The sequence below is a fragment of the Aquila chrysaetos genome, chromosome 1 (genome assembly GCF_900496995.4).
Source record: "Aquila chrysaetos chrysaetos chromosome 1, bAquChr1.4, whole genome shotgun sequence".
Lineage (NCBI taxonomy): Eukaryota > Metazoa > Chordata > Aves > Accipitriformes > Accipitridae > Aquila > Aquila chrysaetos.
In genome coordinates this window covers 36,860,043-36,878,045 of record NC_044004.1, presented here as the reverse complement: position 1 = coordinate 36,878,045, position 18,003 = coordinate 36,860,043, and the positions used below count along the sequence as shown (strand labels likewise).

The 18,003-nt window shown below is 48.9% G+C and overlaps 1 protein-coding gene across 2 annotated transcripts in view; it reads right to left on the bottom strand.

Annotated features, from left to right (window-relative positions):
- The window catches only part of ENPP6 (ectonucleotide pyrophosphatase/phosphodiesterase 6), a 33,875-nt gene extending 29,748 nt beyond the window's left edge, over nt 1-4,127 (bottom strand). Inside the window, exon 1 of one of the 2 annotated variants that reach the window (XM_030024649.2) lies at nt 3,661-4,127. In XM_030024649.2, coding sequence (XP_029880509.1) covers nt 3,661-3,916 — 256 coding nt within the window. In that variant the 5' untranslated portion in view covers nt 3,917-4,127. The remainder of the gene's footprint in view (nt 1-3,660) is intronic. The other variant, XM_041125463.1, reaches the window with a different exon arrangement.
- Nucleotides 4,128-18,003: the final 13,876 nt, after the last annotated feature.

Below are 18,003 nucleotides of genomic sequence, written 5' to 3'. Positions count from 1 at the left end.
TCTTTACACTGGGCAAGGGGAGCTGGAGGAGGACAGTGTGACCCAGGACCGCATGGTGGGTGCAGTGGGGAGCCCGGGTGCCTGTGGGGGGGATGCCCCGGAGCAGCGGGTCATGATGCGGTGCCCTGGCTTGCAGGGAGACGGGAGCTTTTCGCATGCTCTGAATCACTCAGTGACTTTACATGAAGACAAACCATTTGCGTTCCTCTTGTTTCTATGCTCTGCTTTTCTTTCTCATAATTGCTGTAGATGTGGAGGAAGGGAAAAGACCTCTAGGTAGGCCCCGGGCTTTGGGTGGAGGCTTTCTGTGTCACTCCGGGAAGCTCCAGCAAATATTTTCTTGTAGGTTAACAGCAGCAGCAGATTTAAGTAGTAAGGTGCTCTGCCACGGAGAGCTCTGCCATTGCCCTGCAGCGCTGCGTAACCATGGGCAAGTCATCTCCCTCCTCCCGCTTCCCTTCCAAAATCTGTTTTGTTTACCTAGATTGGGCCCCATTCTTCCATGTCTGTACTTTGCCTAGCACTTAGTCTCAGCAAAAGAGGGTATGCTTCACATTAGCCTACATTAGTTAGTTGGTTTTAGATCCATGGTTCTTGATCATCAGTTATGGTTGCATCTATTTGGTTATAGCTTTGAAAAGCTCGGTAAACTTGCTACTTCTTGTGAGTATTAAATTCAGTTAGGCTGCCCTCTTGAAAACATCAGTAAAGTAAAATATAACAACTAAAAGATCCTGCAGATAATCAGGTGGCTGCGCTGCGTGCTATTGCTTGCTAGTTGCCCGTTGCAGAGGAAAGTTACCCTCTGGCTGGGCTGATGGGTGCGGTTTGGTGTCTGCATTGAGATGCGGCAGGGCAGATGCTGCTGACATCCATAACCTCCACCTGCAGCTCTGGGCAGGAGGAGGAGGTGAGTTCAGATTTGAGGGGACCGACTTGTCCCAATGGTGATGGTGTCTGAGGAGCAGAGTCCACTGTCCTCCTCCAAAGCCACTGAAATGAGGGAGAACATCCCACGTAACAACTACCCCCTCTGGAGTCATGAAGCTTGTGCAGATGCTGGGTGAAGGATGGTGCACAGAAAAGAGACCTTACTCACATGAATGGATAGAGGCAAGAGAGAAATACATCCCAACCGCAGCGTTTTCATGCACACACTCTCTGAGACCTGGCAGCAGTGTATGCTCCTGAATGGGTGCGGAGCCACAAGACCTTGTGAACGAGCAGATAAGGAAGGGACAGGAGTGTTTACCCAAGAGAGTGGTGGGATATAACAAACAAGTCAGGGGTGAGAGTGTGCAGGTGGGGTCAGAAATTTCTTAAGCTGATTTAGCTGCACAAAGCCAATATACTATGAAACTGCACTCACAAATGCTAAAATATAGCAATTTGGAGGGTAAAATGTGACTTTCTTAACAGCTCATGATACGGCAATTCAGGACAAGGCATGAAGAACAGCCTGTCCTTGGGTAGTCCCTGATTTCCCAGAAGAAACTGTGGCAACATTTAAGTCCCGCACGTCCCACTTGCAAATAGAAGCAAAACCAGTTACAGTCCCCCACCCCCCGCAGCGGAGATACACGAACGGTGAGATGTGGTATAAGCTTTCCCATGCTCACACAACAGCGATGGGGAGACGGTAACTTGCCCAGCCCTAAGCAGGTTGCTACAGCACGATGCTCATGTCACCCCGTCATGCCGCATTTTTTCCAAAAGCTGTCCCAGCTTTCCGAATCGAACGTGCACAGACTGAACACAGCTAATGCTACACCTGCCGCATGCCCCATGCTCCTAACCCCACCATTGCCTAAAATGTGTCATCTCCTTTCTGTGGAGACCGCACCATGGCATTAGGAGTAAGAACAGCGCAGCCACGGGATTTACCCTGCTGTCGTGTCAGGACACAGCCACTGGGTACACTAACACCCCGAGGGCTCAAGTGCAATCTTGGATCTTCCTTTGGGCATGTTCATCACCTAAACTTGGTCCTCAGTTGGTTCCTGACCTATTTAACACTGCTGTGACTCATGTGTTATGAAGGTGAATTGTTATTTGCAGTTAAGTTATATGTGCATTGAGATCCTCATTATGAAGGCCAGGAGACTTGCAAGAAGAGTTGAGTTTGGTCTCACAGATTGTCTCATTGCTTCAAGCTGGGGTGTAGAAACTGGTTCCCTAAAAATGTGAAAAGTCTAGTAGTGGTGTTTCATCATCTAAAACAAAACTCCTTCTTTGTGAATACGAAATAGGATGTTTTCAAAACTCCTTGAAAGGCTGATTATAGACTTCACTCTACACATACACACTTAATAGGAGTGATGATTAAATGTGGTAAGGAGCAAAAGCAGTCGCTTTCCCTCTTGTCTTTAAAAACTCCATCCTAAGGCTTTTTGCACACATGAAGTGTTAAGCTGGTTTGCCTACGTACGCCTAAAGAACATGGTCTGAAGTGGAAGGACACCTCTATTTTCAGTCGTGACATTTGCTCTGCATTCATGCCTTTGCACCACTTCATGAAAAAAAACTGTGGCGGCTTTGTACTCTTCTCTGTTCAGAGATGAGCAAGAGAAAGGCATTCCTCTTGAGAGAGAGGGAGGAAGGGGTTAAGCGGTTTCAAAACAAGCTGGGCACAACTGATGTCAGATTTTAGTCTTACAATGGCATCTGTTTGCTTTCCCAGCAAGCGGTGTATGGACTGCTGGGCATTGTATTGTTCTAAGGACAGCAGAAGATGCCACATATCTTAGGAGAGGACAGATTTTCTCACCCCTCCTCATTAGTTGGAAGGTCTTGTTTATTAAATAACTCCAGAGAAAAATCCAATTGGAAATTCCAGAAAACCTTTTCTGATTGTTTTGGTTTTTTACTTAACTGTTGTTTCCAGGGTGTCTCTCTCTCTGATGGAAATGGCCCAGCTGTACTCTGCGCACCTTCCTAGCGTCACTGTAATCATGTGTTGCTCCACTTAGATTAAAAGCAAATCGCCATCATGAAAACTATGATTATCCTCTCAATTTTCTGAAAGCCTTTCCTGGGCATTCAGAAAAACTGTAAGGGACCAAAAGCAAAAATCCTTAATGTTTTTCTCTTTGGCTATTTCAGATTATTACAGATATGAGGACTTAGGGCAAAGTTAAGACAGTGACCTATGAAAGTCTGTTAAGTTTAAAAAGAAATTTAATGCTGAACTTGCCAAAGCAGACCTGCTGACTGAAAATAAGTTCTTATCTTAGCCACCCTCAGTTTACACGCCTTTTTATTAACCGGAAAGGCTCTGAGCAGGCTCCGTATTAATTTCCCATGCGTTTCCCACTCGTTTGTATGTTCTCTATGCAGTAGCCCCCATCAGTGCTCCCACCAGGGAGTTCTGGATGGCCACGCCGCTGTGGCGGCAGCAGGTAGGGACCCGGCAGCACTGTGGGAGAGCAAAAGGAACTTTAAAAATCAGCTCCACGCAGCATTTCCAAGCTCAAAGCAGGTTTTAGACAAGCGATACCGAGCTGTAATGCCACGGTGCTTTCAAACTCCCAGCTAAAAGCACAACCTGTGTTATCTTTACGCCGCCTTTGGAGGACAAAGTCGCGGGGAGCTGCCCTCCGCTTTGGCACGGGGAGCCGGCAGCCCCGAAGACCATCCCGGCACAGAACCGCGAGGACTCACCCGTCATCAGCGTGTAGTAGTTTGGGTAGGAGAGGCTGGGGAAGTCTGGCGTCATGTAATCCACCTTCACCCCCATGTTCACGATGTCCCGAAAGCCCGGCAGACCCTCCAGCTCCCTGTCGTCGATGTAGTCGAAGCGAAAGCCGTCGAGCAGGAACACCAGGAGCTTGCGGTGGCCCGAGGGGGCGGCGGGGGGCGGCAGGAGGGAGGCGAAGGCGGCGGCGAGGAGGGCGGCCAGGAGGCTGCGGCTCCCCATGGCGGGCAGCGGGGCCGGGGCCGGGGCCGGGGCCGGGGAGCGGTGAGGGATCTGCGGCGGCTGCGGGGCTGGCCCTGGCACTGCTGTCCTCCCTCCCGCTCCCGCCGGCCGCGTTAAAGCTACAGCGCTGCCCTGCGCGGCCGCGGGCGTGGGAGGTCACAGGTTAATTGCAAGCAGATGATTAACGTCGAGCGAGCGGGGGCGGGGGGGGGGGGAGAAGCTGGGTACTTCCCAGCTACGGGAAGAAAAAAAAAAAAAAAAAAAAAAGCTTCGCAGCGATGGGGAAAACACGGCGCAAAAGTAAGAGGAGCCTGCGGGGATGCTCCGGCGACCCGGCCGAGGCGGGAGCGCAGCGCCCAGCCCGGTCCAGCCCGCTCCGCTCGGCTCGGCCGCTGCTCGCAGGGAGCAGAGCCCGCTGGGCGGCCAGCCCAGCTCCGCGGCGGGGCTGCGGCTTGCAGAGGTCCCACCAGAGAGGGGGGCTGCTTTCTTTAAAAGAGAGCGTTACACCTCCAGCCACGCGAACGTGCGCTTTCTTCTTCTCTTTCTGGCAGGGGCTTGCGATGGAAGCTCAGGCTGAGATTAAGGCGAAGCATCTCCCCAGGGTGGGAGGTGGAGTAGGTGGGCTGAGGTCTGGCGTTTCGACGGCACGGCTGTGCCGCAGAGCAAGCTCACCTCCACCTGCACCCAAGCCCCTGCAAAGGACCCCGTCCTCTCCACTTGCTCTGCGCTGCCGTGGGACTAATGCAGCTCCTGATGCGCTAGTAGAAAAATCGAGCTTTCGGCATTAGACGGAACAAATTATACACTTAGTTTCGGGCCGCTGATATTATTAAGATATTAAGAGCTGGGTGGTACCAAATTTCATATTAAAAGTGAAAAATTGTTCACATTTTAGTCATGAGTCACCACCAGCTACTTCTGCCAGCCACAGGAGCCTAACTATACCTCTAATGCAATGCCAGCGCTTGCTGTATAGTATAATTACATCTTAACTCACTTTACTTGAATTGTTTTTCCCAAATAAAAGAAGTTCATAGTGTTGTCTCACTCATCGTGGGAACGGCCCCTCACGGACGTTTGCACCTGGGGAAGGCTGCAATAGCTGGCCGCCACCCCGATGTGGATGTCCGAACCTCTGTTTGCTCCTTACAAAGCTCCCAATTGCACATCCAGCATGTCTAGTCGCCTCTTACCAAACACCAGGCTGATGCAAGCTCAGCAAGATGGCTTTCAGCCTCCCTTGCCCCAAACGCTTATTTACCCCTGTGCAAAACCCCCTCGCGTCCTGGCTTGCCTTTTGCACGGCTTTGTACCCGGTGCCAGTGCCCGTGAGCCAGAGCGGCTGTCTGCAGGTCACCGCTCCCGGAACATGGCTGGAGACGTGCTGTCCCTGCCCTGCTCCCACGGGGCTTCCAGCTCAAGAAAGAAGATGCCTTGTCAGAGAAAGGGGTGCTGGGGTTATTCTGGAGGAGGGAGTCAGTCGTTCAAGGCAGGTGGAAGAGGCCGGAGGGGGAGCCGGCAGTCGAGCAGGGCTGCTCAGGCTCTTCAGCTGGCTATGCTCGTGTTCACCATCTCAAATTCCTCGCGCTTCCTCCCTCCCAGTGGACTAAATGCACTCTTCATGGTCTCTCCCTCTCTATGACTGGCCCAGCCACTCTTTTGCTTCCTTTTTTTTCCCATCCCCTATCTCAGAGCCCAGCATTTGGGATGTACCCTCACATCAGAGTTACACCTGAGCCAAGGACTCGGAGCATTCCTAAGCTCCAGCCCAGGGATCTTTAGAGCAAGATAGTGACTGAACCAGCCCTTCAGGGGTTTATCCCTTTTCACATAGCACTTACTCTTGGAGCCTTGCATTGCTAGCTATCATCGTCTTGACAACTTTAATTCTGTCTTATGTTTTGACTTTTCTTATCTTGCCTGGCTTTAGTTCACGTATTTTCTCACAGTGCAGCAGCAGTTTTCTCAACAAAACCAACCCAAGGTCACACAGCTGTGCTGCACCTCGGGTCAGAGACAGCTGAGGCCTGGGGCCATCCATACAGCCCCGTGCATAGGAGAAGGACAGATGGACTATGGTCCCCAGTCTGCTGGGACGATAACAGGTCCCGGACCCCGCCACCAGCCCAGCCCCTGGAGCAGACATCGCCAGGGAGGGCCGGGCAGTACCAGCGTGCTCTAGCCTAAACTTTGAAGGAAAACACCCAAATCGTGCAGCACGATGGGAAAGCCGCAAGGCTGCGTGACCTGGGCAGCCGGGCTGTGTGTCGCAGGCGTCCCAGCCTGTGCAAGGCTGCTGCTGCCCTGCCCGCCGGGGACGAGGCTGCAGCTGCGTGCCAGGCTGGCAGGCGACGTGACAGCCTGGGCAGCGGTGCGGGCAGCTGCCTGCCTGCGGGATGGCACGTGCCGCGTGTCATACCTACGGAGAGCCACCACTCTTCTCGGCCATCTCCAGGCTCAGTGGGCTCTCAGCTGTGGATCTGCCTCTTCACCCACCTCCCGAAGGGAATATGGGAACATGCACATCCTCCTGCTGCTGCCCTTGCCGGGCTTCCAGGACGGGAGGTGGCCCTGCAGAACCTCCACTGAGAGACGGCACTTCTACCAGTGCTTACTGAGGATTTTTACTATAGCAAAAACTATATGAAATGGGCTTGGAGCCCCCTGTAGTGTGGTGTCTTGGGCAAGCCACTGTGGTAATTTGCTATGTCCATACTTATGTTGAATGAACTCATAAACATGTCCAGAAGTGGGGAGGGCAATATGATTATACACCCTTTGGCAAACCCATGAGGACATTCACACTGATGTCTTGGCTTGTCCTCTAATGGGTGGCCTCTGGTCTTGCCAGCAGGGCTCAGCAGAAGCAGCAATCAAGGAGAGACAATCAAGTGCCCAAGCTGGACTCCCACCTTGAAAGGATGAGCAGGTTTTTGAGGTGGTTAGGACAAGAAACCAGGCTTCCATCAAGAGATAGTACAAATATATGTCTTCTTATGATTTCATGGCATTTAGAAATAATGCCTTCCTTTCAAGAGGGTTGCAATCTACTGGTTGACAGCTCCTGAGGGAAAGATCTACCTGAACCAACACAGCAGCATGAGGGACAACTGGTGCAAGGTACCAGAGCCCAAGGTCTGCTGTAAGAGTTGGAGGTTCACAAGTTTCCACTCAACAAATAACAAGGGCGGAAGGCCTGAGAGGGGTTAAAGGAGTAGTGAGCCATGTAACCATGACGCCGTACAATACCAAATTGTGTTTTGACAGACAATCCCCCCGAAGAGTGGGACCGGAGCCAAACAGTCTAGCTTGGCAGAGACAGACCCTAGCAATACATTTCATCCCTGCCAAGCAATGTTGATTTGCTTTGGTTCACATTCATTTGTAAGCACCCTGTCTGCGCAAGGCCCCAGATGGCCTTGGAGACTCCAGCACAACAATATTTTGATACAAATGCTCTTACAAAAGCTATCAGAGCCTGAGCTGGTGTCCAGAGACAACAGTCCTCACTAGTGAGCTGTAAGACCAGGTTTAGGAAGAAGCATATATAAAGGAAAGAAAATCCCTCAGCCCAATTTGTACATGAGGAGATACCCCACAGATCAAAACTTTGAGACAAGATCCTCAATGACTTAGATTGCTCAGGAAATCCTCCCGGCAAAAAGCAGGTTTCCGTTTTCAGAAAACTGCCTCCAGTGTCCTTGAATCTGGTTTTTGGTTGGGTTTTTTTTTTTTTTTTTTTTTTTGGGCCTGCAGAAATCACAAGCACAATGATAGAAATGAAAGAAAATTCTCTGGGCTCACACCAATGGTTCAGTCTGGCTTGTCAGCTGTACCAGTCTCCCCAGCAGCGCAGCTCTATCTGTGCCCTTAGGTCACGCACATACAAGAACAAAAGCTGCTAAAAGTAAAACATGGTTTCCCTTTTCCCCAGTGAATTAGAGAATTGAAAGGGAAAACTTGTCCTTCTTTCTCTTCTGGAAGAAAGACAAGAAGGCATAACATGAGTCATTGTCGGCTTATAATTCCTCTTCAGTTCCTGTTCTCCTTCACACACAATAGTAGTTGAACACGTTGGCCAACACGGCCTGACTTACTTGTTTGGTTGTTTCTTTTCTCTCATTAGAGAAGAAGGCATGGCCACCTCCAGACATAAAAGCCTTGAGGGGAATGATAAGCTGCTTGCATCTCTTTGAAGAAGACAAAGAGAATTTGTGCCAGTCTGAAGTTTTAAGGTCAGAACTCTGCTGGACTGAGGTCCTTCTTCCTCTTCTCCCCGCCAAACCCAAGCTGACAACATCACAGGTGGTACCAGCCCCTCTGCTGACTTCCACAGAAAACCTCTGGCAATGCATGTATCTGCCTTCTGAGCTGACAGAAGGTCTTATCGTGGTAGAAGTCATTGGCTGCAGAAGTTTAATATCAGCTTCTTTGCTCCCGCACTGTGCATTCTCACCAATGAGAAGCATGGAGGGGCACATTACGCAAGGCATCTGCTGCTCCGTCAGATCTTCCTAGACGATATTTAACATAAAGTCCATTATTTCTGCAATCTTTTGGTGTGCAGTAGTTCAGTCATGAGGAATTCAAGACATAGGAAATGGGTTGCTCTTGCTGTCAGTCATGTACAGATGTATATGATAAAGTCACACACTTGTTAGCTACAGAACATTTCAAAGCTAGAAACTCTAGCTTTCCTGGAGGAAAGCAGCGATCTTTCACAGCTTCTTGAGGCACAGTTTTCCTCTAACCTACCTGGCTGGTATAAGACTTGCCTTACTGGAAGCATCCACATGCTGGATAATGAGTACATCAAAGCGGGACAGTGGTGGTCCTGATCGACAGCCAGGGGCTGATTAAATGTTCTTTGAAGTGTCTCAGTCCAGGCAGTTGTGATGTTTGGAGAGCAGATGTCACTCCATCCTTCACTGCAACAGTCACAAGTCATATTAATAACTTTTCTATTAGAGAAAAATCTAGGGGAGATGAAGAAACTTAACGACCCAGTGGAGTCCCCTCAGTGGCTCCCAGTTACCTTGCGAGGAGCTGGATAGGCTTGGTGCATCATCGCCGGCACTGCCCTTCCCTGTCAATGCTCCCCGACAATGTTCCCCTTGGGGAACAGGCTGTGCTTCCATTAAATGAAACTAAATCAGGTTCAGAACGAACAAAGCAGGTGGCTGTTCACACCAAAGTGCCATTCAGGTGTGCAACGCCTTGTCCCTGAAGACCGTGACTGTTAAAATGTACGTGGGACAAATTCACAGGAAAAAACTGCACCCGGGGCTGGGAAACACAAAAAGCACTGGCTCCAGCCATCCTAGCACTTTATGTTCTCATGGAGGGAGAAGAACAGGAGTATTTATTCAGCAGGAGAACCTTTTAAGTGTTTTGCTTAGTACCTTTCTTAACCCAGCTGTTATATGACCAGCACCCAGGTCTCCGAGAGCATCTTCTCTTAATGTTTTCTCTTGGGCAGTAATTGCAGCTCATTCTCCCCCCTTCAAAAACACAAATTACCTAAACTGCATACATAGTGAAGGAGGGAAGAAAAGGGTTGGGGGGGACAGCAGCAGGGAGTGACGTGTCTCCAACAAGACTAAACACAGTCAGCGATGCTCTAAATCTGCTAGTTGCTGCTGCCCAGCAGGAAAGGCTGCACATCTGCAGGGCTGAGGTAGGGACGTGCAAACATCACGTGGAATAAACCCCCAAAAGGTGCCCCTAAGGAAAAGCACGTTTCATATAGCTAGTGTGTATTGGAATAACAATTTTAAGCTGAACCTTGCAGAGCCATGGAGATTTATGAGTTACTTTCTAGTGGTCGTGAAGGCAATTAAGAAAAATAAGCTGATCACCAGTGGGCTTAAACTCACTACGCAGTGAGTGTCTGCCACTGGAAGATATGAAGGAGCTCAGGTCAGGAAAGACTGGGAAGCCTGCACCAGGTGATGGCACCTCATGGCTGCATGCGGCAGAAGACCACCTCCTCCTCACCCCATGGTGTGTCGGCCTGAGCACAGGACCGTCCGGCTCCGGGAGAGGGTATCATTGTCTTGGACTGAAACCAGCCTTCACTCCTTCCAAAAGATTTGAGTTTTGCTTGGATATCAACCCATCTCCACCTCCAGTACCTCCCCAACATTTCTAACTCATGTCCCTGCAACATCATTACTTAATTAGCCCAAGACTGTGCTTGCCTGGACGCGGGTGTCCTGTAATGCAGGAGTTTTTACCTCATTGAGAAAACCTTGCGCAATGCATTTCTTTGTCAAAATCACCTAGTCAAGCTTGCTAGATGGCAAAACCAGATAGTCCTAAGTAACTGGATACTGCATTTTCTGCTTCATCTCTGCTGTCTGGTCATTTCTCTGTATGGTGGGGGACTGTGGTGAAGGATTTTACTGCTATTCTAGAAACAGGGGTCAACGTACAAGGGTGTGGGTGGGGATGGAAACTTGGCAAGCTAAGCAAGTTGATCAAGATTAGTTTATTTAGTATAAAAAATAAAACCGTAATCAGCAAAAATAAAGTAGGTGTTACTAATCCTGCTGTGCCATGACACTAACATGTTCCTCAGGACACTGAGCTCAACACATCCATTCATATGCCAGTGGCTCCTCCAAGAGAATAACTGGGTATTCTGCACGTTCACCAGTGCCTTGCACAGCAGTTTCTGCCGTTCATTATCTTGTTTGAACAGCAGCCTTAAAAGATGAAAGTATGAGCTGAAAGTCTAGCAATCTTGCACAATCTTACAGTCATCTAGTGCTAGCCAAATGTAGACCTATTTCAGCAAAGTATTCGGATTTCAGATTTTCCCATTAAAGGAGGGGTAATTTGAGAGGCTAAATATCTGGCGAATCAGTGCCCATGTGCCTGCTTTCCAAGAATAAAATAATATTCTATGTTTGATCTTTCTGCTACACTTCTACATGGAGCACAAAAGAGACTTAAAATGTTGGCTTGAACTTAGTATAGGTACAAAGTAAACTATCCAGGGCTAGCATAAAATGTCATTTTAAAACTCCCAGATATTTTGCATTTGGCATCCTTTATAGCCCAGAGGTTATACAGAGTTCAGCTTTAACTTCTGACATCAGTGCTTAAGGACTGTGGGAGTTGGGCTTGCAGCATGACCTAACGAAGAAAAAGGCCTTTATTCTGACAGTAGTTATTTAAGCTAACCTGAGAATATTTATAATTAGGCCCCAAAGGCTGGCCTCTGCCAGGCTGCCTGCAGCAAGCGTGTATTGCAGAGAGTTTCCAAGTTGCTGCCTACAGTTGCCATTGCTTTCATCATGTGCCACTGCACTTCGTTCATTTTGGCTTTCATATTTTTGATGTCATCGATCCTGACTTTCAGTTACCGTATCTCATTCATCAGTAAGTCTCTGCTGGAGGTTGAAGCCCTCACCTGGAGGACACAGATTAAAGTCGCGGCTTTGCCCATCGTGCAAAAACAATGAGTGTCTGGTTCTCATCCCACTGACTGCTGAGTCACCTCTGGAGAATTTGCTCCCACAGAGAAGAGACAGCTGTTTTACAACCCAACCCATGCTCTGGGTAGAGCAATATTTACCCAATATCAGTTTCCCAGCTTTGGGTGTTTCTCCATCAGCAAGCTACAACTTCTCAAGCAAAGCCAATCTGCATCAGATTTTCTTACAGGTAAGGTCCCAGCCCTGTCTAAATACCATCAGTGACGTCCTTCCCTATAGGAGGGCAAGGTCATATCTTTACATCAGGGTCAGCGTTACTTTCTCTCACTAGCTGAGTGCTCAGGTTAGGAAATCCTAACATGTTGCTTATAGCTTGAGCCGGTCTCAGTGACTGCAGGAATCTTTTATCTGAGGACAGGTGCTAGCACAGCCTTCAGCCCTGAGGAGACCTGGTCTGATTTTTCCATCTGGGTACTCCCCAGGTGTCTGTCTGAGATAAATTGCCTTGATTCCTGTCCCCTTTATCTCTACCTTAATGCAACCCAAAGCAGAGTTTAGCAGGACTTCAGTGGGATGTGGACGTGGCGTAGTGACTTTAGTCTGCTCTGAATTCACTATGCCACATCCGCATCCTCTTTCTGAGTTGCCTCGACTTAGTGGCTTTAGATCACTGCTCTTCTGCCACAGTCCGGAGATTTACAATCACATCTTCCAATTCCAGTAGTGGAGACAATCTATTGTTTGACATCCTGCTCCTCTCTGTTTAAGCAGCTTATCATACACTTGAGTGAAATCATTTGTTTTCCCTGAAATCTGTCCCCAGTGTGGAGGCTCCTCTTTAATGCTCCAGCTTTAGCCAACATAAAAGTGCTCTTCTCTTCGTATGGACATCCTCAAGTCAATATGTTTGCAACTGACCCCACCTTTCCTAGAAATACCTAAAGCTCTTCCTCCCCTTCGCGCTGCTGGGAGAAGCTGGAAACCTGGAGAGCCTGCGTTCTCCTTTTCTTCTTGCTCTGTGAATGGCTCTGGACTGTCTTGAGGCCATCTCCTGCCTGCGGAGGGACCTCGCTGCCTCCAGCAGAAGGGATCCTGCCTGTGCTGCTGTTTGCACATCTTCTGGCAGCACAGCTTTTCCTCTAGCCCAGCGCAGCCCATCTGTACGCTGGCAAACAAGCGAAGGGAGAGCACGTGTAAAGCACAGCTGGACTTGTACGTTGTCACTCCTTTGGTGTGAGCGGCTGGCCACTGCAGTGTGCTGCTCTTGAGTTGCTCCCTTTAGACTGAATAACTCGGAGGAGTTAAGGATGTCGGTAGTTTTGAGTGGCTCTCTGGTTTTCTTTGAGAAGAAGCTAAAAAAATCTCTGATCACCTGAAATGGAACAGTAGGAAGGCTTGCTCCTTCTTGGGCAACCATCTTCCCAGCCAGTCTCAGAATGCACAGTGCTTTGCTTTCTTTCTGGCTTCAAGATCCTTCCCTGAGGAGGTGCTTTTCTTCTGGGACTCCTCCAACCTCAGCTGCCTTATCGATCACCCTTTCAGGGGGCAAGAAATGTTGTTGTGAACACAAATCACTTCAGGGGCTTGTTTTCCCATACTGTCCTCTGTAGACACACTGGGGACCTGAGGCCGATACGGGGCAGGGAGTAGTGGTGGTGGGCTGGAAGGCACCACGCTGACGACCAACAGAGAGAGGTAGGTGGAAACATGTCCTTTCCACTGCTCAGGCAAACCAGTAAAAACTTTCCACTTTCATCATTCCTCTTTTAGCACCAAAACAAATAGCACATGAAAACAGCACATGCATCTTGACAAAATTATATGCCATTCACTCTGAGCAGCCACCACGGAAAGGCATGGCAACGTGGTGGTTATCCTGCACTGAAGATGAAACCTCTGCTGCCTGACTGACCAAAAACAAGGTCTGATCCCAGGCCATGGAGCTGGGGGCTTCGCTCTGCGAAGTTCATGCTTCCCTGAACTCATTTTCACCTTGTTTCCAGGGAAGCATGGGCTGTGCCTGTGAGTGCTGAAAGCCACCACTGGTTCCTCTGAGGATAACGTGTCAGAAGTAGCCGTGGCACCCCTACTTTTTTTGGAGTCCAAACCTATTTGAAAAAAATTGCTTCTTGTTCGCCCCAGGCCAGGGCCGACCAGGGCTGCGGTACCGGGCTCTGGACTGCATCCCGTTCATGGCTCCCTCCCATGAAGCGGAGTGGAAAATCGTGGCCAAGGCCACATAGGCAGAGCAGAGGCAGCTGGTGGCCCCAAAGTGGAAAGCATGGGCTGTTCCTCCAGCACCAGTCCCCCGGGGCAGCCCGACGCCAGCAAAGCTTTCCGCTTAATCTATTTTAATAGCACATGGGTCATATTTTCTACGTTTTCCCTCCTGACATTATGCTGATGTGCTAATCCACTGCGTGGCAGCAAAAAAAATTCTGAAATTTCCTATGGTGCTGTCAGCTGCTGGAACTGGACACCCTGTAATAATCTCCAGGGCCAATGGCCCGCTGCCTCTAATTCCCAGTGAGGACTTATTTTCCTTGGCATGGCCAACATGTGCAAAACCCCACTCTGATAGTTTTTTGAAAGAGAAAATAGGTGGCAAAGTACTTAGCTCTTTCAAGGAAGTTTGGAAACGATGGAGAGCAACCTCATGCCGTGTGAGCACTGAGTGTGGCTGTCCAGCTTCCAGCACAGAGCAGTAAATCATCTCCTGAATGGCTGTCACAAGCACACCAGATCACCACAAAGAAGCTATTTTTCTTTCATTGTGACTGCCCGTTCGAGATAAAACACTGCTGCAAATGAATTTAGCAGGTGCAAGAAACATTTGAAAATTGATAACTTTTTTGGTTTTCCCCAAGAAATAAGGTTAAGAGTTTGTTTGCTCTGCTTGTTTGGAGTTTGGCTTATTTTGTTATACTCCTGCACAGCTGCAGTTTCCTCCACATGCTGGAAACGGTTGCACCCGCTCAGAGGCAGCAGAGTACCAGGGCAAACAGGAATATTTCCAGTACTGCAGGCAGAGATTTACAAGGTGCTTTAAAGGGGCATTCCAAACTGTGTCCAAATGTTACTGCCTCCACCCCAGCAGGACTGGAGATGTACCGTGGTCCCCACACCTGGGTGCAAGGCCCAAATCCAGGAGATGGTGCTCTGCTGTGGAAGCACTGCCTGTGCCCAGCCGCTCTGTGCACAGCACTGGAGTTATCCACTCCTTTACCTGGGGAAAAGCATCAGTGTCACTGTGGGCAACACCGGCTCGGGTGTCCCTGACGCGGTCTCCTCTCATCTGACATGCCGGTGGCTCCCGCTGCCCCTTGCCGGTCACCATGCCATTCCCCAGGCAGTCTCTCGTGCCTAGCATCTCCAGCATCCTTCATGGCTCTGCCTCCATGACAGACTGGGAAGGTGATTTCCAATTTCTGTTCTCACTTGGGAATTAGTATTGCACGGGGGTCGGGCACATCCCTTGGGAGTGCCGCGGGGTCGGGCGCCGCCAGCAATAGCACTGCTGCCACAGTGGAATATGCCACAGGAATAACCTGCAAGTGGAAAATTGGACCAATACTTCCTAAAGATGAGTTACAAGCATGTTATTTTAAAACATATGACATGAACATCTGTCAGGAAGACACTGGATGAATAGTAATTAAAGATACATTGCATGAGCCATTAAACACTTTCCTAGTGACACCACTTTGAGCACATCTGAAGCGAAACATGGAAAACTGGAGGGGAAAGGCTGCTCATACCCCAGCATGGGACGGTTTCCTTAGAAACTATCCACGTGGGGGGTCCCTCCCACAACAGCATCGCTGCCGCCAGCCAACAGGCGAGAGTCAAAAGCGCCCTGGGAGCAAGTTGCCATCTCCTGGCAGCCAAAACGCTGAGCTGAGCAACTTCATCCACAGGATACCGATCAGAAGAGCTCAGGAAAGGTCTTCTGAAGAAGAGAAGGGAAGTGGCAGTTTCTGAACCAAGTTTCGTTCTGGATCGCCCATAGGCAGAAACTCATGATTACTCATCCGAAGCTGTTGTGTTTTATGTGGCCCTTGTGCAGCTGTTAGTACCCCTTTCCTCAAAACAAAAGCATTATATGGTTTTATGAAATATGAACCCAGTAGTGTTTTATAGCAGTTGCTCTAAAAGCATACACTGTAACAGAGAAGTGGTTTTTGTCTTCTCCTTTTGAGCCAATGCACCGGATTTTATAGTTGAGGTGTGCTTTCAGAGCAGCCCCTTCTGCCGTGGTTTGCCGTGGCAGACACAGTGTTTCCCCAAGTGGGCACCTCCAGCAGCAGCTGCCTGGCAGGAGAGCTCCTCAGGAAGAAGGCTTTTGGTTCTAATTCTTTGAGTGCTAAGATGGCCTTGGTATAATGGAAGAGGATTATGAAACCCCAAACCCTTGATATTACCCTTGATGAATATTGTTAATGTTACGTCAGACCCTTTTCTCCCCAGGGGATCCACCATCATAGTAACATACGCCTCAGCATCAGGGCTGAACCAGGAGGACGTCTGTCGATAATGGATGCTTTCAGTAACTAAGCAGTTGGTGTAGGTCTTGTTCGTATTCAGGGGTTTGTTTGCAGTGGCTATTTCTATGTGCCAAGATCAACTTTCTGCTATTTTGGTTTTATATGGGGGAAGGGGATTGCATGTGACGTGACAGCAGCAAAGAATAATATCATTAATGTGGTCATGAAGAAAAAGAGAGGGACAGTATCAAATATAAACAGTGGCCATAAATGCAGACATGTATATATTTGAACACTGCATGAAGTAAAATATACTATAGCTAAAACAATATGAAGGAATACTTTGTCCTTAAATGGTTCAAAGTTATATAAAGTATCTCCATGTACTTTCAGGAGTTCAAGCATGTGTACAGAACAAATATTTTCTGCTTGGACAAGATGTCCTGCACCATCTGAGCTTAAGTATGAATTCCCTGGTCGTCTGAAACGCCTGTTTGATGGGGAAACTGAAAGGAAAGACCGGGTATTTAAAGGTTAAGCAGTAGCAGGGAACTTCCTGAGCTCGAAACTTCAATGGCAGGGTGCCTGCGGTGTCATCACAAAAAGATCTGTTAGTTCCCTGACTCCATCTGCACCCTTTCAGAGTGCCAAAAAGCCGACTCCTGTGTAAACACCACCGGCTTTGACCAACTGCACTTAGGGAGCCCTCTTGCACCAGACTCCCTCCCAGTTACGCGGGGAAAGTAGAGCAGGAACACATTTTCCTTTTTCTTCATGTATTTGTAAGCCTGAAGCCCATTTCTACAGCTTTGGATAAAACATCTGTTACAACTGGAAGGAAACCTGCCCCGGAAAAAGGGGGGTGAGGAGCAGAGAGGGGGCCCGGGCTCTGTGGGACCCCGGGTGGGATGTGGTTATCATTCCTCTGAAGCTACCACTGGGGCCTTCACCCCGCCGTGCCAGGCAGGTAGGGTAACCATAAGGAGAGGTGATGGCCTTCGTCTCCTAGAGAGGTAAGGGGGATCAGGGCGGCACTGTTGGGACCATCATGGAGAAACGAGGTGCACGGGGGCGAGGTGAGCTAGCAAGGGCACACGGAAAGTCAGGCAAAACTGAAGCCATGTCTTCTGCTGGTGCTCAGAGTATAGGGACAGGATGTGACTTTCTGCATGAAACAGTGATATTTCTGCTAATAGTATCAAGGCAAAAATAAAAACAAACTTCCCAAGTGCACTCCAAGCAGGTTTGTCCTATGTTATTCTTCTTTCCCCCATTTTTCCCCTTTTGCTGATTTCTGCAGTCCCAAAGATCCTATCTGCCTTTCAAGGTGGGAACACAGGAAGGGGTATATTTAGGAGAGAGCTGAAACTGCTTTTGTTTTAGAAAAGCACTTTTTTCTGCCTGTGCCATGTGGAAGGGTTAGAGCAGACCTAAGTTAAAAATAAAAAACCACCGATAAATGGTGATACAGGGTGATACCAGTACGGACCTTCTGGGCCCAACCAAAGGGTCATCTATAGCCCAGCACCCTCCTTCAGAAAGAAGCCAAAACCATATGCCTACAGGGCAGTATCAAAACAGGGCAAGCACCTGATGATACTTCGTCCAGATATTTTCCCAGCCTGCAAAAATTCAGGGACTGTCTGAGCCCCTTTCTGTACTTGATTATCCTCAGTTAATGTCTCTTCCTTGAACTTGTTCAGTCATTCCTCCAGCCTTGTGAACTTGAGCTTTTGGGTGAACTTGAGCACCCAAAGCATCTTTTGGAAAATATTTTCACAGTTGAGCTGCATGTTTTTTTCCAGTTCATCCTTGGATACATGATTTTGAGAGGTATTGAGCATCCATGTGAGCAGCTTATCTCTTTCTCCTTGTGCCAGATGAGCAATGCCCATCCCTGTCACACTCCACACATCCGTGGAGGCGATCAGTCCCTGAATGGCTTCTGACCAACGCAGAAGGTCTCCGAGGAAAGTATCTCAGGAGTAAGACAGTATGACGGTGAACCGACTTAAACTTTTGCGCTGGCTTTTGTGGAAAGATCTTGCAACGGTTAGGGGAGTATGAAAAGGGTGAGGCCACATGAAATGTGGCCGGTAAGCAAATAATGACACATCAAGGCAGCAGCAGTGTGGTTTTCTGAAACTTGTCATACCAAATG